We start from the raw sequence: 26,199 nt of genomic DNA on the forward strand, positions 1-26,199 counted from the left end.
TGCTCGTCGAAGCAAAAAGGAGGCTCGTGGCGCGTCAAATGCCTAGGCAGATTTGTTGTCATCTAAGGGTGTAGGAGCTGGATTAAGCCAAAGGCCCACCGAGGACACTCAGTACAGCATCTAGCCTTCACAATATCCCTAGGCCTAGGCAGTGGCGTAGCGTGGGTTGTCAGCACCCGGGGCAAGGCAAGTAATTTGCGCCCCCTAACCCGTGGATTTGCGCCCCCTAACCCGCGGATTTGCGCCCCCTAATCCTAACCCCCAGATGGTGCGGCCGGGCCCCCCCCTGCACCCCCCACGCTACGCCATTGGGCCTAGGGGAAGTCCGCAAACCCCTTGTCAGTGCAGATTCTCTCAAGGGCCACGCGAGACATGTATGGATAAAGGAAGTGTGTCTTTCCTTTAGTACCCTTGGGTGCAGCTCACAAGCCCGAAAGGTTTGAATTCATTTAAACTAGCTAGGTGTTATCTTACCACCTCTCCCCCCCCCCCTTCCTATCTTGGGCTTCAACATCCTCTCTGCATCGTCTATTATCACCAGGATGGACCTTCTTTCCATTTGGGTTAAGACAGAGGCAAAGTAGTTTGTTGAGCAGTTCTGACTTCTCTCGTGTCCTCCAACAGCATTTCTCCCATCTCCATGCAGACGACCTAACCTACTACTTGCTTGTTCTTCCTATTGTTTCGAACATAGACAAAGAAACATTTGTTTGTTTGTAACTTCTCTAACAAGCCTGAGCTCATTCTGAGGATAGATGTAGATAAGGGGTAGCAAAATATAATTCTCCTCTTCTCTTCCCTGCCCTGCATTTTGGCTTCATTTAACATCTAGCCTGATGAAAAGTTTAGGAGAACTTGAAAGCATGCACTCAAATTTGTGATATTATTGCAGTGATATTGTGATATTATTATGGCTAGATATTGCCCTAATGTGGGTTTTTGAATTTTTATTGTGTTCTAACATGGGTGCCTTTGCTTATTATATGGAAAGGGGGAACAGAATAATTTCCAACCTTACTATTAAGAGTAATCCTTGGGTAAGAATACATTGGAATTGGCTGCTTTCTTAATGCTGGCTTGTGGGGTGGGAGGATTTGGAACGCAATGTACTTTGCCTTGGTGTATATAATCAGTGATAAAGCTGCTCTTGTTGATTCATTTTGTGTCTGATAGGCTAAAGAAGCACTAGAGAGTGGTGAAGTACCTGTTGGTTGCCTCATGGTCTACAATAATGAGATCATAGGGAAGGGAAAGAATGAAGTTAATGAAACTAAAAATGTAAGTTATTTAACTGAATTAAGCTAATGTAAATCACTGCACTACATATGTGGGTACAAAACTCCTTAAGTTGGTATAATTGTAATCATTTTTGCAGTCCAAAAACATGCATCTTGTGTAACTTCTGAGTGGCATATGTACACTGCTGTCTCTGGAATATTTGCATGTTTGTGCTCCTTCTTTCTGGAAATTAGGTGTGTAAAGCACTGTGTTTTCAGTAGTTCTCTGCAACTCTTGAACATCTTCCAATGGGAGAAATATCACCTGGCATCCTTCCTAATGTAATTCAGAAGGGCCATGACAACATTCCTTTTCTACAAGGCATTTGGCATAGCACTGATTTCTGAATGCTGGTGAGAATTCATTTTCATTACTTTTGGTCCTTTGATTTGTTGTTTCAGCTTCTGTATTTTTATCATAATTGTATCTGGCCTTTCTGCATATTAATGCAACTGCATTTTAATTAAAACTTTTTTAAAAAATAGTGTAATTCTTAAAAGCAGCAGCTTTTTGCTGAAATATTTTCAGGACACAGCTAAAGCTGAAAAGATGATACAGTGGTGTTTGTTTATTTAAAAAAAAACATTTTAACTTTGTTAACAATCTCAAAGATTTTCTGATCAAAAGTTGATGTGTTTTTCATCTTATTTTTATAAATGTTTGCCAAGAAAAGTTGCAGTTTACTGACAGTATTCCATTCACAAAATGCATGCATGTTTTTGTTGTGGCTGTGTGGGGTTTTTTAAGCTCTGGTATCTGTGCCCTAGTACAAAATGTGAGAAGTGATCCTGAGCTGGATTGTATGTTGAACAGCATAATAGACTTGTTTTAATCTGCAGCTGGGGCAGTTCTCCGTTCGGATAGTGCAGCCAATACGTCTCTGAGCTGACCCTTCTGAATTGTCTGGCAGGAGTTGGAGCAAATATTACCAGCGTGTTTTTCCCTCTGGCAGCTTCCTTGCCTGCTCTTGTTTTCCCTCCTTCATGCTTCTGTTTCTGTTTGAACGTGCGTTGTTTGTTCTTTTTGGCTGTAACAGTTATCTGGCACACCAAACCTCACTTGCAAGCATAACCTGCCCACCCGCCTGGTTTGCCTTTGAAGATGTTTCAGCGATAACCTCTAGCATCCAGTTGGTCATTTGAGTATGCATATATTACATAGCACAGCAAACCTAACAGATCTCTCTGAGTTGCTCACAATCAAGGGCAAAATTCAAAGCATCAAGGTAACAGTGTAACAATATTACAGTGATACCTCGAGTTACATATGCTTCAGGTTCCATACGCTTCAGGTTACAGACTCCACTAACCCAGAAATATTACCTCAGGTTAAGAACGTTGCTTCAGGATGAGAACAGAAATCGTGCTCCGGCGGTGCGGCAGCAGCAGGAGGCCCCGTTAGCTAAAGTGGTGCTTCAGGTTAAGAACAGTTTCAGGTTAAGAACGGACCTCCGGAATGAATTAAGTACTTAACCCGAGGTACCACTGTACCTTGGATGGCAGGGAAATCCTTGGATGATCTAACTGCATTGTGGTGATGGCAATATCACCACATAGGATGCATATTAGGATGCAGTATTTCAAATAAACTGTGCCTAAGATATTAGGACTTCTATGATCAAACAGTTACATGTGGGGGGGGGGAGTTCCTATATCTGTCCACCTCCTGAGAAATAAGATATTTTGTGTAGAGATGATTGTGCACTGCCCTGAGTAGGTGCTTAACTTATCCTATACCCACAAATATGCTCTCACACAGAATTGTTCCAAAAAGAGTTAATTTATAGAAAAATAACAAGATCATTCTTATAAGAAGTAACTAGTGTCGTACAGCATGAAATCACGGTGCATTTAAACCAGCATCCTAACACATTAACACTCCTAGTCTGACAGTCTGTCCTTTGTTTTGTAGGACTAGCATGGTGATAAGAATAGTTTGTGTATATATCTTAAGTTCCCCCTTTGTTACTGCTGTAGTGAAGTAGTTGCCCATTCCCACCATTGGAGGCTATCAGTGTAGCTGGACAGGCTAAAGAATAAGATGTGTGTGGCAAATTCATTCACAAGAATGGGTTCCATTTGAGGTCCCCACAAGGAGGAGAGGGGAGGTGAAAAGCTGTGCTGTGATATCAAACCTCCCCTCCAAAATGCGGATCATGACTGGATTCATAAAAGGTAAGTACAAGAACTAAGAGGACTATTAGGTGTGTAGGGATGCTGTGAACTGGCCTGAAATCTTTGGATGGTCAGTAAACAAATTTTAATAATAATAATAATAATCATGATAGTGTCAGCTCTGGGACAAAGAAGGTGGCTGAACATTTCCTGGAGTGCTTGACACTGTTCATGGTGTCTGCTGATCCTGATCTTTCGGAAGTCTGGCTAAAATATAAATTCATTTGCAAAACTGTCTCATAACATTGGTTTACAGACAAATACATAAGATACTAATAATTCTGTTTGGTATGTACTTGTTATCAGTTATTTACTTTTAGATCTCTACTTTGATCTGAAATCATTTGTGGAACAAGTTATTGCAAGGCAAACAGTCTACCTGAAGGGATTTAAAATAATGTTCATAAAACTTTAGCATATTAAGACAGAACAGTAATTAATCTACCCAATGATTAATTTGCTTTTTGTTTTTGATCGCTATCTTAACAGCAACAGAGTATTAAAGAAGTGGAATTCAATGAAATATATAGGCTTCATTTATCATAAGCCAAGCAGCCTTAAATAGCTTTAAACATCTCTTATCAAAATATGTGTTTTGTCGCTAAATGGTGTGTTAAAGCATTTAGGCTAATGCACCAACTGCAGTTCCTATCCATGCTCTTGTTAACCTCCTATTTAGGCAAGTATAATGTTTTGTACATGGGGTTGTGTTTGAGGAATGGACATAACAATAAGTTAATTATGCAGTGGCTAGACTGCTAAATGAGAACTGACATCCAGATCATAACTTGCCAGCCTTGAAATAACTGCTCCAAGTCTATTTCTGAGCACAATTCTTTGGACTGGTTTTAGTCTCTAAACGCTGAAATGACTTTGAATCTTGGGTGCCTTCTCCTACATGAATCTGTTCAAGTATGACGATGATCCTCAGAGCCTGTTCTCTGGCCCCACTGCCATTGGAGGTGAAGCCAGACCAATGGTTGTAGCCTCCAAGCACTGAAGTGTTTTCCCCAGAGACATTGAGTCTGCTCTTTTTATCTTCCCAAATCTTTTAATTCTTGTTTTTTGAATCCTGTTTCATCTCTCTCTCTCTCTCTCTCTCTCTCTCTCTCTCTCTCTCTGTGTGTGTGTGTGTGTGTCATTGTTCCTATTTTAAACAAATTTTTATGTAAGCCTTGTCAGCTTATGAGCAGGGTAAAGAATATCAAAATGTAAATAAATGAATGAAATGGAGGTATTCGGTCTGTCTGTGAACAATACTGACATTCTGTTGAGCCCAGAAGCATTTTCAAATGCTCCTAATTGAAAGTGACTCTGGATGGAATATGTGAACACGCCTAAAGCTGTTGAAAGAGGGAGGGTGTCTTGCATGGTATCCTTTGAGCTCTTATGACTAGTAGGTCTCATCGCCTCCCTCATATTTATTCATAGACTGAGTTAGATACAAAATAAGGATGCTGATATCTTGACAAGTAAGGAAAGCATTTTGCCTGTAGCTGAGCATTCCCCCCCAACTGGCCACTTTCTGTCTGACCTCTCTGTCCTTGCATGAATGGTAATCTGGGTAAAAACTGGGATGTTTTCAATAATGGAAAAGCTGATTAACATAACATTTGTTAACCAAGGATAAAGAGAAACAGATGTATTGTGCATTTTCCCTTTATAGCAGATTTTGATAAGGAAGAAACTTTCAATAAAGTGCCAACAACATACTCTGCTTTTCTATTTTACAAGAGGAAATTTACCGCTTTGAAATGAAATTTCTGCAGTTATTATGACCATCTTTTATATGGTTTTAGTGGTTAAGCTTTGGCATCACTGAAGATCCTACCCTATTGCCTTCCTACTAAAAATAGCAGGAATCCATCCATTCAGATTGATACATTACTATTTGGTGTAAATACTGATGTTATTTCCCTGTATCCCCACAGGCTACTCGCCATGCAGAAATGGTAGCAATTGATCAGGTCATGGACTGGTGTCGTCAGAACAAGAAGGAACCCAAGGAAGTATTTGCGAACACAGTGCTATATGTCACTGTAGAGCCCTGTATAATGTGTGCAGCTGCTCTGCGAATGATGAGTATCCTTTGGAGAATTATCCATTGGTATGTTCATTTCATCTCATGTATCGGTTGCTAACAAGCTAACAGAGGGCAGCTCTGTGTTGACATGAGGCCTGTGTCATTGGGTCTAAGGGGATTTGTTTGTGCAGAGATGATGGGCGTAAGGAGAGCTGTGCTGGACAAGTTCAAAGACGTAACTGGTCCAGCATCTGTTTCCTACTGTGCTGAACCAGATCCTAGGAAAGCCAACAAGCAGAGCGCATTTCTATGTCCCTCTGCTATTCCCCAGGTTCTGCACCTAAGGAGAAGAAGTTTAATTTAGCAAGTATTTGTGTGGGTGAGTCTAAGCAAGGAATGGGTGCCGGGTGTAGCCAATGCTACAATGAAGCAGGGTGAGGCAGCTTGCATCAGGTGGCAATCTTTGGGGTTATCATGACTTAGTTTATAATTATTACCTTCCCTGGGTAGTGCTTGTGCCTCAGGGGCCAAAGTGTATTGTGCCATCTCTGCTCTGGGTTAGGATAGGGTTGCTGCATTTCAATAAGTAAAATTCCTGACACCCGCAAAGTTGTTGAGCAAGCATAACCTGCCCACCCAGCTGGTTTACTCCTGAGGACCCCAAAATTGTTGAGCTTTTTTTGGGAAACAAACCCACATTGTTGAGCTTTTTTGGGGGGGAAACCTCCCCCCCCAATAGTGACTTTAAGCTTTTGGAGCTGTTTCCTCTGCTTTCCCCCGCATCGCTTTGCCATACATCTGGGTTTTCCCTGACATTTTGGCAATTCCCCCAACACAATTTTTACACCCCAAAACCAGGACATGTCAGGAATTTTCCTGACGTATGGCAAGTCTAGGTTAGGAAATTTGGAAAGGATACAGTAGTGGTAGTTATTGCTCTCAGATTGTGGGCAGAGGGGAACACTGAATTAGCAGCAAAGGAGTTGAATTAAGTGGGGGAAGTTTTGCCCAGAGATATGACCAGGCAGTAGTGTGTCTGTGGAAAAGAGGAGTTTATAGCATACGTGAGAAAGGAGGGAGGCATGGGTTTGAGACCAGCACAACTATATAGCCTATTAAATGAGGGTAATTCTATTCTATGCTCCTTCTTTTCTTAACTTACATATATAAATCCCACTGGTTGTATATGGCTGCCAGAATGAACGATTTGGAGGCTGTGGTTCGGTTTTGAACATCTCTTCTGCTACCTTAACAGACACAGGGGAACCATTCCAGGTGAAATACTTGTCACGGATGTGTGTGTTTTTACAAAACAACAACAAAAATGAAATTGTGTAGACATCAGTGGCCAAACTTGGCCCTCCATCTGTTTTTGGAGTACAACTTCCATCATCCCTAGCTAACAGGACCAGTGGGTAGGGATGATGGGAATTGCAGTCCCAAAACCGCTGGAGGGCCAGGTTTGGCCACCACTGGTGTAGAAGAACCAAGTGCATGTTGATGGTACAACCTTATCCAGAGAGAAATTATTCTAAAGGTGCATCGTTGTCAGTACTTTAATTCTGAAACTACCACTGAAATTCATCCTTAGCACCATTGGGTCAGCATTTCTCCAGTGATAGTTTGGTGCTGAATCAACATTCAGAGAGACTTCAAATAGCTTTAGTCTCTAGAGCAGCCACTCTCTTCCCACCCCCACCCCCCAAACAGAAATAGCAGGCTGGAGTGTTCTTCCATAATATAGCATCTTCAGGGCTCCTTTATTTTATAGATATTATAATTCATCCTTGTTTGAGGTGTGAGGGAATGCAAACCATAAATTGTAAAATTAGCTGCAATAAAAATGGATTCAGTGAATGGTTAGGGAGCACTTAATTGTGCAGCATTGGTGACGCTAAGTGGATCTGAGTAGTCCATGTATGGAAGACCACAATAAATCTTATGTATCCTCCCTTTAAAAACAAAGAGCAAGTTGTAAACTTAATAAATAATACACTTTATATGGATGAAGGTTTATCAGAATAGTTGGAAACCATTATAGGATCATCTTTGGTTGTAATTTTGTTTAAAAGAGAAAAAGGGGCACTTTATTTACCCTGACATTTAGCATAGTGATGACACTAGCTCTACATCATGACAACTATGTGAGAAGAAATGTCTTGCATTTAAGAAATTTGATTTCCAGTCTCAAACAATTGCAGTTAATGGCAATTATTCCACCAAGTGTGTGCATACTGCTTAAATTAGGGCATTCATTGAAAGCATCCTATTTTGTGTATGTGTGTAAGCACTGTCACTTTCACTCACACATGTCAAGAAATAAATGATAACGGAAGGATTTGTGAGTGGAAAAAGTTGCAACATAACTAAATTATTTTGATAGGTCAAGGACGTTTTGCTGCTAGGGGAAAAGCACACCCACAAAGGCAAGTTCCTTGGCACAAACTCATAGATTCCTGTTCAACAAACCATGGTTGGTTGGTTGGAATAGGAAGAGCCTGTGTATGTGCACGCTCTCACTTCCCTCCTCTCATATGCCTTCATTCATTACTTTGGAGGCTTGTTAAACCCACAGTTGCTTCTAATGTCCAAACCAGGAAACTGTTATTTTAAGCTATCCCTACAAACCAGGCTATCACACTATGGTTATTATCTGTAAGCCAGTCAAGATGAATATAATAACGGTTTGGAAACATGCTATTTACATGTGTAAATTGGATACCCTCAGTGGTAAGCCATTTTTGTTATTGAAAGGTATTGCTTTGCCTTTAAAAAAAACTCCAGTATGAAGTTGTTCAGTGGATTTTCTTTTGCCCCTGGAAGTTGAACACAGTGATATAAGAAGTCACATCTGCTGACGTTCTTTATGCTACTAAAGAGTCAGATAACCTCTTTGGGATACAAGCCGGTTAATCTGGGAGGCTTTATGAACAAAATATTCCAATCTCTACAGTGCATAGCTGGTTATCGATCTGAAGAAGCTGTTGAAATGCTGAAAACCTTCTACAGACAAGAAAATCCAAATGGTAAGTACCCTCTTGTTCTAATTCATATTGGCTTTTGCATCTTTGAACATTAATGCTTATGTTTTCTTTTCTTGTGGCAGCACCAAAATCAAAAGTTCGAAGAAAGGTATGCAGTAAATGAGTGGTTGTGATGGATAGTAAAGCAAAGCTGGAAGAATGACAAGTCTTTGAAAAGGCTGGCCAGTATTGACCTTCCCTCAGTGTATTTAATCCTGAGAGGTGGAGATACTCTGTAAAATGACCAAAAGTATCAATAATTGAAAGATAATAATCAAATTGTCAAATATGGCTTTTGGTTAAAATGTTTGGCTTTTTATAAGGAACAATAGAAAGGAGTGGTATCCTTCAATAATTAAATAGTTAAGTCTTATCTTTCATTTCACTCCTTTATTGTGAATAGTATTTTATAGAGGTATAAATAACTGTAAATATGAAGAGAGACAAAGTATTCTCTAATTTTTTTCCTTGTTTATATGTATTTTCTTTTTCTTTTGTATTTTCTTTTGTTGTAAATATGTATGTTTTCTAATTTGTACTTAATAAATTGAAAAATTAATAATAAGAAGATGACATTGTTGTAACCCTACTAATTTTGAACTGATCAGCTGGAAGACCAACTATCCTGAAAGTACTTAGTTTGGCAGGTATGACTTCTTGTCACTGATGCCATGCACACACATGATGATATACCAGCCAGTGCACATACAAATTTCTGTTTACATTTAAACCACTTAACAACATACAAAAAATCAGTGGTCTCAGAGTTCTGCATGGCCCATCAGCTGGAACAGAACCACCACATCCACTCATGCAGCTAGAAACCTGTGTGAGCAGTGGCTGTGATGCTGAAAACTGTAGGACCAGTCTTATTAGCTCTAGGACATACGAAGCTGTCACATGGAGTCAGACCATTGGTCTATCTAGGCTAGGATTACGTATTCTGATTGACAACACCTACGGACTACTTAACTGGAAACAGGGAGATGAAATAGGGACCTTCTCCTCATAAAACATGTGCTCTTCCAGTGTGCTACAGCCCTTTCCCTTGTATCCTAGACAGATTTATAGTTGGTATTACTTAAAAGTAAACCTGCTTTCCTCATCACTTTGTGGTGCACGTTTCCAATGTATACATAATTTGGAGGAATTCGAAGGTAAGCTAGCAAATCCCAGACAATGGCTTGTTTATCTTGATCTCAATTAAGACATTCATGATTAAGAAAGCTTGACTATGGTTTGTTCATGATGTCTGAGTTGACAAACCATGGTTTATGACCATGTTTGGTTGTGTGTACTTTTTCAGGTTACGTTGTCACTACAGTTAGCAAAAAGACAGTTTCTTTTTCTTATATGCTTGTGATAGAAAACCGCCTTGAAAACGGAAGTCTAGCATACCCAGTATTTTTTGAATGAATATTTTGTTTCATAAGATTCATACATTGCTTTATTGTTCTTTTTTTTTTAAAAAAAAAAAGAGGTCAAAGAGGAATATTGAGAAGTAGATTTCCAGAGGAACTTTTCTTAGTATAAGGTAACTAGGCAGGAAAATGGCAATAAAAAATGCCTAAAGCTTAGAGCTGGCACTTCAGTGCTTATTGGGTTGTTCCTTGACCGTATTCTGATTACAATCCAGAAGAGGGCCTTGCTGTTCTAATAATGAATGGCCCAGCAGTTTGACATGGAGCTCTTATTCCTGCAGAATGTGCATGCTGAGCAACTCAACAGGCTGGGAAGCAGTCAAGCAGTGCCTTATAGATTATGGACAATTCCAATAGTTAGACAAGTGAGAGCCACAGTTGTTGCACTATTTTTATTTCTCTATTAAACAGATAAACAAATTCTGAAAAGGGATGAAGTGTGTTCCTGATGGTTAAATAATAAAAATGAATACATCTGCCACTTGCCTCCCATGCTTGGCTTCCATTGACATATAATAATTTCACATTGTGCACGGCAGAAGGGCATTTTGGGGGTGGGGGAGGTAATGTTAAGGTAGCTATATTAGCACCTCATTTCTTAAGCATTAAACTTGGAATCGGGCCCCACTGGTTTCAAATACAGCATTTCTATAAGCAAACTGATTTGGCCTTTAAATGGTAAGTTGTCTGCGCAGAAAATATGTCCCCTCTATGCCCTGTATAGCACCTGGGACATCATTTGTGTGATGAATATATTTGATTAATAGTTATAGGTAAGGATGATGCAAGGTGCTTTTCACAGTGCAGTCCTATGCATGTCTACCTGGAAGTTGAATGGAATTTGCTCTCAGATATGTGTTTTTGGGTTGCAGCCTTAAACATACAGTTTGTGCCTCTCCCTTATTAATCTGTCTTCAGTCACAATTTAATGATAAATGCTTTAAGTACATACAGTGGTACCTCGCAAGACGAATGCCTCGCAAGACAGAAAACTCGCAAGACGAAAGGGTTTTGCGTTTTTTGAGCTGCTTCGCAAGACGAATTTCCCTATGGGCTTGCTTTGCAAGACGGAAACGTCTTGCAAGTTTGTTTCCTTTTTCTTAACACCGTTAATACAGTTGCGACTTGACTTTGAGGAGCAACTCATAGCACGCGGTGTGGTAGCCTTTTTTGAAGTTTTTGAAGACTTTGGTGATTTTTGAAGCTTTTCCAAAACTTTTCCGACACCGTGCTTCGCAAGACGACAAAACTCGCGGAACGAATTAATTTCGTCTTGCGAGGCACCACTGTATTAGAGTCTAGTGCGGCTGGCAGGTGAGAGGATCCATTTCTGTTTGATGAAGGGAAGAATGAAAACTTGGGAGACACAAACACTACAAACATTATTTCTATTCATATGAAACAAGCAACTTGTAACACATTTCTCATTTCCTACTGAGAAATCATGTGTTTTAAAAATGCAAAAAATTGTAGACCATCATCTCCACAGGCTTAGAAGCTGCAATTGGCTGTAGGTCCCACTGCTTATATATCACAAGTACACACAGTTGAGAAGATTTTGAAGTTCCTTTAAAAAAAAAGCAAGCTTATCCTTATTATTCCAATTACCTTTTGGTAATCTATCCCACACACTAGTTACCTGTGTCTAGCAACTTTTGAATTCCTACTCAGATGATCTATTTTGAGAAAGCCCGATCTTATCGATGTTTATTTGGAAGGAAGTCCTGCCTAGTTCAATGAGATTTGGGAGGGAGGCTGTGCCTCCCTCCAAAAGAGCCTATAAATAAACTTAAAATAACTTTACTCCCAAGCATAGATAGCAGGGATAAGGAACATCTGGTCCTCCAGGAGTTGTTGGACTCCCATTAGCCCCAGTCAGCCCAGCCAGTAGCCAGGGGTGGTGGGAGTTGAGGTCTAACAACATCTGAAGGGCCACAGGTTTCCCATCTGTGATGGGCAGGACTGCAGCAACAGGGTGACATCTAATGATGTTTGAGTGAGTGTCTCCTTTTTCATCTCCTGTGCCCTCACCAATCCTGTCTCAGAGGGTCCCCCACCCTCCACAGCAGACTTTGGGGGTACGTGGTTGGCTATAGGGGGAAGAAATAAAGGTGAAGGCCTGTTGCAGCAGCTGAAATACGTTCCGTTCACAGATGGCCATCACTGGACATCCCTCATTCCTATTGACTTCAGCATGTCTACTCTGAGTAGGAGTAGAAGCCCTTCACGCGGTCAGGCAGACAAAAGGCATTTCTTCCATAAAAGGAGCTGTGAAAACACAGGGTGAGCAGGGGCAAGACAAAGACTCGATACTATATGAAATTTAATCAGTCTTGTTATTAAGATATCACTGTCAGTTTCTACTGCTTTATAATTGTTATCATATTTATCAGGGATATCTAGAAACTGATGGTTTGCCTGAGTTGAAAAAAGTGCCTTTACCCTTTCACATGTCCAAAACTTTCCATTGGGGGGGGGGAGTGAGGAGGAACTGCTTTGTGAAAATATGGTGAAACCTGTCCTCCCCCACTCCACATTTTTATGAGCTTTCATATCTCTATGCAGGCACAACAAGAAGCATAAATATGAACAACAACGTAAACAAATGAAAGGCTTATTGAACCAATATTGAAAGCTTTATTGTAGCCTCATTAGTTCTTCCCTTTGTTTTTGTTTTTTAAAAAATGATCTTTATTGGTTTTACAGTGGTATCTCGGGTTACATACGCTTCAGGTTACATACGCTTCAGGTTACAGACTCCGCTAACCCAGAAATAGTACCTCGGGTTAAGAACTTTGCTTCAGGATGAGAACAAAAATTGTGCTCCGGCAGCTAAAGTGGTGCTTGAGGTTAAGAACAGTTTCAGGTTAAGAACGGACCTCCGGAACAAATTAAGTACTTAACCCGAGGTACCACTGTACACATTTTACAAATTTCACAATTTTTTTACAAATAAAGACACTCGTGGGACTGAAATAGACCTCATAATGTTTATTAAAAATCATTCATTTTGGATTTAAGAACATTGAACAAATATATTACAACAATATATTTGTTGAAGGATGTATATTTAATGAAATTTTGAATAGTATTATTCCATAGTAGTAAGGACACATAAAATGTAAACATGACAAATACATAAATATAAAGAAAATATAGAGAAACCAGAAGGAGGGAGGGAAGTACAAACTTGTTTAGAGTTAAAGTATTAAGATTAAAAGGAATAAGGTATGTATTATGTATTGTGATGGTGAAATTTGTAAAATTAGTTTTTCCCTTTGCATACAATAAAGCGACACTCTTACAAGGCAGCTGTTTAAAAAAGCAAGTTGCTCCTTATAATTTAAACATTTGAAAGTCTGCAGGGCTCTCCATTCATATCCTGTATATGCAACGTGGCCTTTAATTACCTTGGCAGGTTTTGAGCACTGATAAAAGATTGTATTTTTTTAAAACCTCCCCCCAAAATGTCCAATGGTTGGCAGGCAATCCATTCCAGGGTTGTATTTGGAGCAAGACTAGCAGGAGAGCTTTCAGCTAAGGGCTCAGTTTAAACAGCAACTGTTAGGTTTTTAAAGAAAATGGCTTTGACACAAACGGGGAAAGAGCTCCGAGGACAATTAGAGTCCCAGAAGCAGCTGTTTTATTAATTTGCTTTGCCTTGTGTGTAGCCTTGGCTGCTGATTCTATCTGCTTTTATCAATAAAGTACATCTAGAAATAGGACACTTCCCACTGAAATATATTCACTAACATGACTTTTGTTTTTAGGCTGATTTCAGAAAGACACACACACACATTTTTGTAGTGTGTGTAAAAAAGAGAGAAATGCCAAGAAATTTCAGCTAAGATCCAAAGAACCACAGAAATGTAAGAAATCAAGCAACAGATCTCTGTCCCGTAGGCCAAACTGCTTTGGAAACTGACGTAAGCTGCAGAAGCGGTTTTTGACAAGGCAGGCACCTTGGGTTTCCTGCACAAAGGAGAAGTCAATTAATCTATCTTGGTTTTTGCAAATAAAAGGATTGATTGACTTCTCCTTTGTGAAGAAGAGCAATCATCACCAAAAAAGGCATTGTACAAATTATAGACTTTAAATCAAAACCCTTTACATCCTTTTCAGCAGGATAGCTCTATACTAGAAGTTCACCTTGACAAGACATAGCACTAGGCGTAACACACTTGTTTCTAGTTTTCTCAAGTGCCACCTTATACAGAGCTGTTTTATCGGTTACAAACTGACCAACACCAGTCAAAAAACTAATAATCCTGCTGAGATCTGTCCTCCCAGAATAATACCTAAGCACTCTGTATATGCAAAGTCTCAGATAGTGAACTATGGTTCCATGTGCTTATCACAGGTTGCTGTCGCTTTGTACACACAGCTCTGTTGGAAAAACTGTCGATCTGCCAGTCTTACTGGAAGGAGAGCAAGGGAAACCAAATCCAGCCCCATTTTCTCCTACCAGAGAGCTGACATGTAGTGTCACTGATTTTCTAACTAGGTTTTCAGTGTGTAGTCTTTGACAGCTGAATTGTGCATTGCCCAGCACTCATAAAGTTCCTTGCTAGAGAGATTCAAGTAGAAATCTGCTTTTGCATGCATATGAACTCTAGCTTGATTGGAGCAAGTATTTTGGGGTTGGCCAAGGCTTTTCTTATCAAGGTTTAATTAGCAGCAAACCTTGTCAAATGTGGACATATTTGATTGCTGTATTTGATAACGATAGCCACGGGTATAGCAGTTGGCGTATGAAAGAGCTGGATTCAAAATCTAAGCCAAAGGTGATTAATGTGTGAGAAGAAGGGAGGCAAAAGGATTGTAATGTGCTTTGTACTGATGTAGTAGAAATTGCCCTTAAAGATCTGAGAGTCTCTTAAAAAAATATATCAAGATGTAAAACTCCCATTTGAGAGAAAATATGTATCCTGTGTTTCCATAGAGATTTGGGATGTTTTTCTGCACTGTGCTACTCTTCCCATCCCCAACACATACAAACACACCACTCTTCAGAATGTGTGATTAAATATATAGGTGAGCAAGTACTGGTTTGCATCTCTGCAAACCTGACTGCTTGAAGTCTTAAGATTTAACCTTCCCTTCTCACACCAGGGAGACACCATGTGTTTAGTTTGGGAGAACAAAGTTCCTCCACTGCCTTCTGGCATAATAGCAGCTTGGTGGAGGAAGCCAAGAGACATCAGATCAACTCTTTTCTTTTAGATCTCTTTCCCAGAAAAATAGCTACTCCACTTTTACCCTGGCATACACCAGGCATGACTGTTAAACCCAGATGCATAAGGGGAAAATGGCAAATTAACTTTACTGCTAGCTCCAAATCCCCAATTGACATAGCATTCACCACCTTCCCATACACACTGCAATTTTCATCACTGGTGATACCTAGGAAAAACCCAAACTAGGAGCATTTTAACCTCTGGTCATGAAATTGTGTCTTTGTTAATTGACGCCCAAATGTTTCCATCTTATTCTTCTTAAACACAAGCTTAGATAAACGTAGCAGGGCTTTGTGATTAGGAGAGGGTATTCCATAATAGTCCAGGACAGAAGAAAATAGTTAAACTTACCAATGGCGCATTTATATAAGAGGACTCTGAATGCAATTTACTAATAATGCATTTAACAAGACTTTAAACAAAGTTCTACAGCTGATGTTTGGACTAAAAGGATAGCGTAATTGTTACCATATAATAGGTTGCTGTTTCATGGTCAGCATAGGAATTTCTGAATCCATATTCAGCAGAGAAAGGTAACCTGGCACATCTGTCCTATGGGAAAAGGCATAGTTCCTGCTCAGAGTGCAGATGCCTATCAGAGGAAAATCTAGCCACCATGTCAGAACCCACCTTTTATGTAAATATATCCAGAGCCCTTTACTTGCAGCCATTTAGCAGGGATAAATGTCATAATTTTAAAGGTTGGGAAGAAGTTGGCCCATTCCAGATAAGGAACTTTTAACTGGGTGTAAGATCCACATAAGGAAACCTATCTGAAGAACAATTAGCTGAATGAAGTTACACCTGCTTTCAAATCCATCAAGTTAGACAATTTATAACCATTCTGGAAATTGCTCCTCAAGTGACCAGACCTCTCACGCTAATGGAAAGTTTAATTGCTCAAGCCACAAACCTTAGGAAAGTCTTGTTATTGGATAAACATGAAATATTGGAGGTGGAAATGCTAGGGTCATATGAGAGTCTGCAGAAAACATGGGAACAAGACCTACAAAGAAATGATGAGCACAATTGAAAAAGTCTCTGGAGAAAACTACCTTTTAAATCAGTATCAGCAAGGACTACAGAAAAATCTGTTAAATTAGTATTCAAATGGTACCTCATTCTACATACACTTAATAACAGAATCCTCTTCCCCAGAGGGTCGAAAAGGTGTAGAGAATGAAGAACAATGTTCCATATGTGGTGGCCATGTGAAAAGGTCACAGTTTGGGGGAGATAAAATAACAAACCAGACAAGTACACCAGATTCAAAGCTAGTTTTAATGATGGTTTTTGATGACAACTTGAAGACTGTAAGGCATGAAGAGTTTATTGACTGCTGCCAGATTGGTAATAGTGAGATATTGGAAAGAATCATGTCCCAGTATGTTGGAGACATGGTATCAGGAATTGTGGAAGATCCAGAAGTTTACACAGAAGTTTAGAGCCATGCATAAGGGGAAAACTGCAGATGATTCCCATACTATTTGGAGTAGCTATGCAGCAAAGACTGAACACAACTGCAACCCACGCATCATGCATGGGAATCTATGGAAACACACATCTGCAAGTATTGAATGCTAATTCAAATATGTAATGATGATTGACTAAAAAAATAAACACAATTATATAATTCACTGGATGAAATAACACTAAGTTCGTGGCCTACAACATTGGTTTCCAGCTAAATTTTGTTTGAGGCTATCACTGAAGTTTTTCATGTAAAGTTGCTGTCAGGTTGCAGGTTGCTACATCTTCTGTTGCACTTAGCATTTTAAGTGTTCTTACTGAAGCAAACCTAGACCAATGGTTCCTTTTAGAGTCCTGAATGGTTCCTATATAATCATATATGAGGGAGATATTGCCAATTTTCTGAACAGGGTTGCAACCATTATGCATGCTTTAATCCCAACTGCAACATTCGTGGGTATGGCAATGTGGATTCTAAGCCATTGTATGTATGGGGAGAACATCTTCAAGAAAAAACGTGCCCCAATATTGTATCAGAAATATCCCATGGAAAACTCGGTTCCTCCCCTACTGTTTGGACTAAACTCCATCTATGAGCTGTTGTAGGGACGCGGGTGGCGCTGTGGGTAAAACCTCAGTGCCTAGGACTTGCCAATCAAAAGGTCGCGGTTCAAATCCCCATGGCGGGGTGCGCTCCCATTGCTCGGTCCCAGCGCCTGCCAACCTAGCAGTTCGAAAGCACCCCCGGGTGCAAGTAGATAAATAGGTACCGCTTTATAGCGGGAAGGTAAACGGTGTTTCCGTGTCCTGCGCTGGCTCGCCAGATGCAGCTTTGTCACGCTGGCCACGTGACCTGGAAGTGTCTCCAGACAGCGCTGGCCCCCAGCCTCTTAAGTGAGATGGGCGCACAACCCTAGAGTCGGACATGACTGGCCCATACAGGCAGGGGTACCTTTACCTTTTTATGAGCTGTTGCAGCATACAAGAGCTCCGAAAGGTGCAAAAAGCACTAATACTGAGCCAGAGTGAACTCTGCCATGCATAACAGGATTGCCACCTAGTGGACTGCTGCTGTGACAAGGAATCTCAAGATCTCAGCAATTCTGAACCATATAAGCTGTTTTTAGTCTAATTGATATCTCACATGCCTATTTTCTCTGACTGCTTGTAGCCAAAGAACAGTAATCAGTGCAAGTTTAAAATAAAGAAAAAGGTTGCCGACATTTCCACTAGTAAAAAAAAGATTGCAGTGTTTTCAAGTTGTAAGAAATATATATCTTCCACACTTTAATTCAACACAGGTTTTAATATTTAACATATGCGTAATGGAACTTGCCAACTGACCAGATAAGTACAGTATTAGCTTGGCCTGGCCATCTGCTTTACCAGTAGTCCTTAGTGTTAACTTTTGGTTATTTTTAATCCTGAAGCTATATGTATTTATGCTGCTGGTAGTGGCAAATATTTATAGTGAGGGTTTTTTAAATAACTATTTTAAAACTGTGAGGTGCTCTGACAGCATGGAGTACAAATATTTGTAATTTATATTATTCACGGCACTAGCCTTATTATGAAGCCCAACCAGTAAGTGACTCCCACAATACATATACCCCACTGTATGGAAAACATAATAGTCCCTAAAATATATATATAAGTTGTTCATCACTGGTTTAGACTATATGTGCAATCATATGTAGATATTGCATTGTTTTTGTATGTGCCTAGTTTTTTCAAAAGGGTTAATCTTTGGATTGTAGAGGTTCTGCTTCTAAAACGCCCTGAGCACTTTTGCCAATCTGTTGAGAATATACAGATGAATATATAAGCCTGCCTATCCTCCCGTCCAGACTCATGCACCCAGCTGCAGTCAAGAGATAACAGTTCTTCCATGAAATCACAACATTGCTATTATTAAGTTTTGATCCCCACCTATGCCAGAGAAGGAATAAGGCCTCAGTCCTATGCCCATATACTGGGAAGAAAATCCTGTTGAATTCAGCAGAGCCCTCTTCAAACACAACAAAAGAGTCACATGGCAAGTTAAAGATGAACACATTTATTACAGCATAAGCATTTATGGCTTAAGAGTCCTGATGTGTTATCTATCCTGAGCTGGCCCCAAAATTATATACAATGGACATATGGGTGTAATGAAGAAAAATGTAAACTGAAAAGGCAAATGGCAATGAAATGCAAAAAGTATGGGCTGTTATCACGACTTACTGCTGCTGGAAATGACCACTGTACTCATTCTGAATACATTTCAGTTTTTCACAGTCTGTATTTTTAAATTTTCCATTCCCATCTTTTTCTCTCTCTACACTTATGTTTATTCCTGCCAACTGAGGGTAACACTTCAGGCAGCTGAAGTGGTCTCTACTCCACAAAAGCTTATGCTAGAATAAATCTGTTATTATTTAAGGTGCCTCAAGATTCTACATTGTTTTTGCTGCAACGCACCGTCTGTCTGGAACAATGATAGGAAACCTGTGACACTCCAGATTTGGTGAACTACAACCCCCATAATTCTTGACTCTTGGCCATGCTGGCTGGGGTTGATGGGAGTTGAAGTCCAACAACATCTGGAGGGCCACAAATTCCCCTTCTTTTCTTTGGACATTTCTCAAAGTAAACATGGTAGCGCTGGTCTGTAGGCAGAGCAGGCTAAACATTAAGAACTGGCTTTTGATGAAGAGGGAAAGCACCAGACAAGAGTCTAGAAAGAACCAAGATGTCAGTCAGGCCTGTTGAGAGAAATTAAAGGAGTGTAGTGGGACTTACTTCCATGTAAGCAGATATAGCAGGGGTGGGGAACCCTGATCTAGCTAGTGGGCTGGTGGGTGGTTACTTCAAGCCTGCTTTCTTCAGGGATCAGTTGCAGGATCAAGTTCCCCATGGGGAACTTGGTCATGCAGCTGATCTTGCTGCATCTCTAACTCGGTTTTTGGACTACAACTCCCATCATCCCCAGCTAGCAGGACCAGTGGTCAGGGATAGTGGGAACTATGGTCCAAAAAACAACTGGAGACCCAAGTTTGGAAAGTCCTTCTGTAGCTGCTCCACACCTAATGACACTTGACACCAGGCGTGGGACAAGTGGGCATGGCTTGGGGCAAGTGGCCATTTGGCCTTCTCCAAATTGGGAACTGTGCCAGGCCAAATTTGGCCAGTGGGCTGGAGGTCCCCGTCCTGTGGATTATAGCCAAAGTGTCTTGTCCTACTTCCTCAACCACTTCTCTGAAGCAGCACAGAACTATATTTTCCACATTTCTGCCTTCAGCCGTGACAGAAGCCTCTTTTGCCATTGAGTAGTATGTAAACAAATAAATCCCTATTATGGGTATTGGAGCAACCCTCTCTTTTCTTTACAGGCAGTTCTGCTTTCTGTGCTGAACCTTCTAGTAGAATTCTGTTGACCAGTATTCTCATCGTCCACAAAGCACTACTCCTGGAGGCAATGAAGTAGATGAGCACAGAAAGGTTTATTTCAAAAACAATCCACTTTTGAGTTTAGTGAGTGAGTGAGTGAGTGAGTGAGTGAGTGAGTGAAGGAAGGGAAGGACCTTGCCTGTAATGGAACAACCTGCCCACCCTTTTCTCCTTTCTTAAAAGTGTGTTAGCAGATGGGCGGCAGTGGTGGTGGTGGGGGCTGGCTAAAGAGTTCATAAAATCCTATCAGAAAGTCATCTTCACCTAGAACTCAGAAATTTTATAGCTTCTTTTTATGTCTTCCTCCGCTATGGGAGCTAATTTCCTGAGGAATTGCAGGCATTTCCAATTTGTTTGAAAGATCTAGAATCTGTGTGTACATGTTTGAATCAGGAGAGACAACACAGAGGACTGAAGTTAACTCATGCAACAGGTGACCTATGGGAAGGATGAGATTATATTATGGGTTTTGCTGTTATTCATCTTAAACTGGGGTGTCAAAACAGAGCCGTTTCTTTGCTATAACAAGTGAATAATGCTTTCTTTCTTTTGTAGGCACAAGTCTCACCATATTGCTTATATGTAGAGAAAAGCAAAAAAATTAAAAAATAATGTGCATAACTGCTTTCTCTGTGGAAACTTTAATATTTTGAACGACTCACAGTAAAGAAGCACATCCAGCAGTGCAGTCTGATCTGCTAAATCTCATTATCAGCTGGTTGCACTCTTTGATGAAGATTGTTATACCTTCTCTGTTGGAAAAACTTGTTTTTCTGGTCTCTCTTCCTTCTGAACCAGCTGTTGTCTGTGTTTACTTGATCCTGCCCCATCTTCAAAAAAAGAAGTTGTCTAATTTTGATATTTGTGGTTGACAATCCATACCTTGTGGCATTAAAAGACAGACCTCTGAATGCCAGTTGCTGAGGAACACAAGTATACCACTTGTGGGCATCTGGTTGTCTACTGTGAGAACACATTACTAGATGGACAGATGCAGCAAGGTTCTTCTCGTGTTATATATTTGCATGACCTTAACCTTTAGGCCAAACACACGAGAGCTACTTTGGCAGGGAAACCACAAATCTCAACAAGTGGATCTGAGAGGGCTTGTTAATGGAAGCCGATACATCTTTGGGAGCCACCCATCCTTGCTGGAAAAGGCTCCTTGGATGTGTTTGCAAGTGGGCAGCTTCACCAAGTCCTTCAGGATTATTTTCGTCACCACTCTCTTGATGTCACTGGTATTCACTTGGCCAATCAGGACGTGGGGTAGCTTCCTCATGCCAGTCGCCAACACCTGCTTTCTGACATCCTCAAAAATAACTGGCTGAGACTCCAGGTTCGTCATCAGCATGGACTGCAACTGGGTCTTTTCTCACTCAGGTTCAACCTCTCCAATGGCTCCTGGCATTGAAATGAATTCCCAGGTGATTATTTCCACCATTTCTCAAACCTACCTGGGGTCTGTGCTGGCATGGATGCATGGGAGGCCTGCATCTTCATAGTTGTGGTGGTAAAAAAAAAGGTAAAGGACCCCTTTACCAGTCCAGTCACAGACAACTCTGGGATCACAGAGTTCATCTTGCTTTACAGGCCGAGGGAGCTGGTATTTGTCCGCAGACAGTTTTTCCAGGTCATGTGGTTAGCATGACTAAGCCGCTTCTGGCGAACCAGAGCAGCGCACAGAAACACCGTTTACCTTCCCTCCAGAGCAGTACCTATTTCTCTACTTGAACTTTTTGGCATGCTTTTGAACTGCTAGGTTGGCAGGAGCTAGGACTGAGCAATGGGAGCTCACCGCGTTGTGCCGATCCGCAAGCCCAAGTGGTTCAGTGGTTTAGACCACAGCACCACCTGCGACCTGCTAGTTGTGGTGGTAGGCAGTGGCATTGTACATCCAGTGATGCCAGTTGAGCATGTTGAGGTACAACTGGGTGAACATGCCTTTGCCTGGCCCCCCAACGGAAAACGACCCACCTCCTCCCATCAGCATGTTCAGGGTGGCAAAGGGGATAAAGTCTTCCTCCAGCTCAAGTTTCCCGGCCAATCATGATGTGGGTCAACTCTGAGATGGGGGTGGGCCCCAAACTCACGCCTGACATGTCTGTCTCCAGCTTGAGGATCCCTCCTATGTACTGGGCAACAGACCTGTCCAATGCTGAAGCTGTACCGCTTCTCCACATGGGCTCAGCCCAAAGGAGATACCTCCGGGCGCAGTGCACCAGCTGCTCATGCTCAGTCCCGACACCAGCCAACACCATCCTATTGGGTGTGTAGTGATTCTCCGCCAGGCAGAATCTGTTCAATGCCACTGTGTTTTCACAGAAAGCCGCTACATGAATCATCTCTGTAAGTGGAAGCTCTCAGTTGGGCCTCATGTTCAGGTCCTCCAGCTCAAAGTGGACTGCCCTGCACACCATCTCAATCTCCTCATCCGATAATCTGGGTTTTAGCAGTATGTCAGACAGCAGACGGACAACAGTGTCCAGGCCTTTGGCATTGGCTGAAATGGCATACATGGTGGTGTCCCTTGACACCTGACAATCATAGATGTCGCCATGCTGCTCCAAAGTGAGGAGGATCATGTCCTTACTGCCAAACTGAGCTGTAGAAGAAAAGGCAAGCTTTTTGAGAAAGCGTGAAATGCCACTGGTATGTTTTGCTTCATATCTTGAGCCTTAATTTATAAGAATCCCAACTGTGCAGAACTGTCCAAATATGTTCTGAGAAGCCACCTGCATCCTGTTCACCAGGGTGGTCACTTTGGTTTCAAAGTTCTCTTGACCATCAATGGTGGCAAAGACTGGCTTTGGCACTCCAGGGAGAGGAGCTGCCAGGGGAATGCTGGGATAGCTTCCACCACTGTGTATTTCCTGTATGCAACTAGTCCAAAGCGTGCGGAGCTCCAGATGCCCTGACCGACCACCTTGGCCGCCATATTGGCTTCTCCTCATGGCAAGAGTGGAGAGGTGTGAGTCACGCAAGGCAAATGTGGATTGGCCAGTTGAGGATTGTGTGGATTGGCCAGTGGCTGGCTTAAGGGGCAGAGCTGAAGTCAGCTGATTCAAGATAGGAGGGAGGAGGTGAGAGTAAAAAGGAAGGGAGAATAAAGTCCCCACTTGACACTTCCGAATCTCTTTCTACAGCTTTTCTAATTTCCAGTAGCAGATCTTTCCCAAATCGCATGCAAGTTAATGGGATGCTTAAAGGACTAGATTGGCTGCCAAGTAATCCCTTCTAGAGTACTTCACTCCTAAGGGAAGCATACTTTGAGCCTTCTTTAAAGCTCCATCAGTGTGGAGTAGCTGTAGTTAGGAAAATTGGATAGATTCTTCTCCCACTCACTGGAAGCAAGGCTCCATTCCATTCTCTATTACATTTGTACAATTACCATACAACTGTTGTTGGTTCGGGGTTAGCAGCATGGTACAGGAAGGTGTGGGGAGTTGCTCTCATTGCATCAGAGTTATAATAGTGCACTTGCACCCCAGAATAATTTCTGCTGGGAAGGTCTGGTGGCACAATTTTACTCATGCTCAAGTTCAGATGAACTAACAGCCTTGCGGTCGGAAAGCAATTTTCTCCAGGTCACACTGGGTGGCAGAGGGATGCCTCCTTCTGTAGCCTTTGGCTTGATTAATTGGGGGTTATCTGCACTCCGGAGGAAGCTTACTTTGCAAAAGCTGGCAGTGAAAAGAAGCAGAACCAAATATTTTTTAGTCAAAGCCTTGTTGTCAGCAGGGGTGGGTGGGATCTCTAGGTTTTCTTTTTCAGCACATGTGCTAAAAATGTGTTTTAGGAGATGAGACTGACAGGCAGAGAGCCCATGAAAATTCAAGCCTGAGACCAATCCCCTTTCTCAAAGCAGTCGTCCTCCAGTGCAGCTAGGAGAAAGAGAGAAGTTGGCTAGCCTTTTAAAAATAACTTGCTTTCAATGGGGAATTTCTAGAATACAACAGTTGGAAAGGAGGACCTGCCTCATTCTCCATAAGCGCCAAATTTGGCTAGCATCTGTGTCAAACAGCAGAAAGAACATGCTGTATTGGAGGAGAATAAACAGTGTTTATGCTAATTTCCTATCCGAATTGTTTTGTATCTGACAGAACCCATTAGTCTGAAGAATGAGATAAAGACAGATAATAACAAACTGAGCCAATCACTAGTTGCCTAATCCAATAAAAGTCACCTCCGTCTCCCTTTCAGAATTTTCACTACCAAGCAAAACAAATGCAGTCACTGCACTCCCCGGCAGACTGCACAGATTAATGTCCTGTACTGGGAGTGATGGAGAAGTGATTCCTTCATTGGCTATAATAATGAACCATAAGCAATAAACATATTATAAAAACTGGACCCACCCAGCACAAAGAACAGCCTGCTTCATTTCCTCCAAACCAATAAATTTCCAATAAACTTACATTTTCCCCTGCGTGAAATGGAAGAGCCACAGGACTGAGTTTTAGTGGATCTAACCATGTTGCATCCTCATATTTTCATTTCTGTTTTATCTTATTAATTCTGATCCCTATGGCATGTAGCTTGGTTCCCTTGTTTGAGTCAGAGATATTTGCTTACCAGGAACCATTCTGGGTTATGTTTACTTTCTGCTTGTGTGGTATGCCATGGTCTGGATAGTGTTGGGCATTAGTGGTTTTCTCTTAAGTTGGCACTTGGACTTCTGAACTCCATTTCAAATGGATGGACAGAACTTGCTTCAAAATGGTCTCATATCCTCCAGAGATATTCATATCCCCCAAAGGTGTGTTTATATGATGGAGTCAACTTGGCTTAACAGTAAATCTTCTATGTCAGGGAACCCTAGTTTTGAGAGGAGGGTTAGGAAAGAATTTGCATGGTCCTCATCAAGCATTCCCAGGAATTATTTTTATAGAAAGCAATGCTATTAAGCCAGTACAAAACCAATAATGTCTATAGGGCAGACTGGTATGCAGGTTTGGTGTGTGTGTGTGAGAGAGAGAGAGAGAGAGAGGAGGGTATTTTAGATCAGCCACAACCAATAGAGCAGACATGGTTGTAATATCCAAGGTTGTTCAATAACGAACATAAGCAAAATCCCTACACCATTCTAACTTCTGGGGGTGAGATGGGGAGAGAATATCAGTTACAGAAATGTGAATGTGTGAAATTGAGGAAATCAGATGAAATTGTAGAAGGCAGAACAAGGGAGGTGTGCCAGTGCTAATGTTTTATGGAAAGAGACAGCAAGTCTTGAAGAGCTGTAGGTTCCTCGAAGATCTTTCCATCCTGACAATGCAATAATGGGGAAAGACACATCCTCTGTCCAGAACAATTGTAGCAGTGCTGGTTGGGCATCAAGGATTTCCAAGTGCTCCCAGAAAACTCCTAGGCTAGTAAGCGTCATTCCACTAAATGCTGAATTTCCTTTCAATTTTAGGTATTAGAATAGACTACTTTGCTTGATTGAGAAGTTCTAGGAACTGGTTTGGTTCCAGTTATGAAGGCAAGTGAAAATAATAAAATAAATAATTTTTAAAATTTCAAATACTTGTTTCCCAAAGATGGTCCAGAAAGACAGCTTTCCCTTTTCAAGGCAAAATAGGTTCAGGCACAGGTACCAGAGAATAGGGATTGTCCCGATATATTTATATCCATGTCCTCATTTGCCCCTGTCCAAATATGGAGCACAGGGAGCCCATCTGGAGCTGGTTTGAGATCTCCCTGTGCTGGTTCTGCCTTTGGTTGTGTCTTAGACAGCTTGTGTTCAAGAGTAAGTCATAAACACCATCTTCTAATGGTCCCGTGGGCAGTGTTTTGACAAACATCTCCCTCCTACTCAGGGACAACACAGCTCATGCAGCTGCTCCTCTTGCCTCTGGTCTTCTGCTTTTGTCTTTGCCTTTTATTTTATCTGGATTGTTCCCCTTTGCATTTCCCTTGCTATTTGTATAATGAGGGCAGACACTCGGGAAATATCTCCTTGCCTAAGGAGAGCTCTGTATTCCCCAGAAAATGAGACAGTCTATTGCGGCTTAATGTCCCAGGAGGCATATTCTTTTTGTAAATGCTTTCAACAGTCACCATCAACATTGCTCTGCCATGCGCTTCTCCACTTTATTTAATATGCAGAGCTTACCACAGCTGGTTGTGTGCTTTAATTAACAC

The 26,199-nt window shown here is 41.3% G+C and overlaps 1 protein-coding gene, 1 long non-coding RNA gene and 1 pseudogene across 3 annotated transcripts in view; 2 read left to right on the forward strand and 1 right to left on the reverse strand.

The window, feature by feature from the left end:
* Positions 1-9,957, forward strand: part of ADAT2 (adenosine deaminase tRNA specific 2) — a 10,158-nt gene extending 201 nt beyond the window's left edge. Inside the window, exons 2-6 of the mRNA XM_082216013.1 lie at positions 1,174-1,278; positions 5,384-5,534; positions 6,644-6,750; positions 8,429-8,501; positions 8,582-9,957. Coding sequence (XP_082072139.1) covers positions 1,174-1,278; positions 5,384-5,534; positions 6,644-6,750; positions 8,429-8,501; positions 8,582-8,622 — 477 coding nt within the window. The 3' untranslated portion in view covers positions 8,623-9,957. The remainder of the gene's footprint in view (positions 1-1,173; positions 1,279-5,383; positions 5,535-6,643; positions 6,751-8,428; positions 8,502-8,581) is intronic.
* A 2,889-nt stretch (positions 9,958-12,846) lies between these two features.
* On the forward strand, positions 12,847-19,050 carry LOC309528530. Its single transcript, XR_014217800.1, has 2 exons — positions 12,847-17,240; positions 17,613-19,050. It is a non-coding gene; the product is annotated as an uncharacterized lncRNA (long non-coding RNA).
* A 1,118-nt stretch (positions 19,051-20,168) lies between these two features.
* On the reverse strand, positions 20,169-24,490 carry LOC309528498 (mitochondrial-processing peptidase subunit alpha pseudogene; annotated as a pseudogene). Its single transcript has one exon. The product of its transcript is annotated as a mitochondrial-processing peptidase subunit alpha pseudogene (transcript).
* Between the last annotated feature and the right edge of the window lie 1,709 nt (positions 24,491-26,199).

The sequence above is a fragment of the Podarcis vaucheri genome (assembly GCF_965113315.1).
Source record: "Podarcis vaucheri genome assembly, chromosome: 3".
In the NCBI taxonomy this organism is placed as follows: Eukaryota; Metazoa; Chordata; class Lepidosauria; order Squamata; family Lacertidae; genus Podarcis; species Podarcis vaucheri.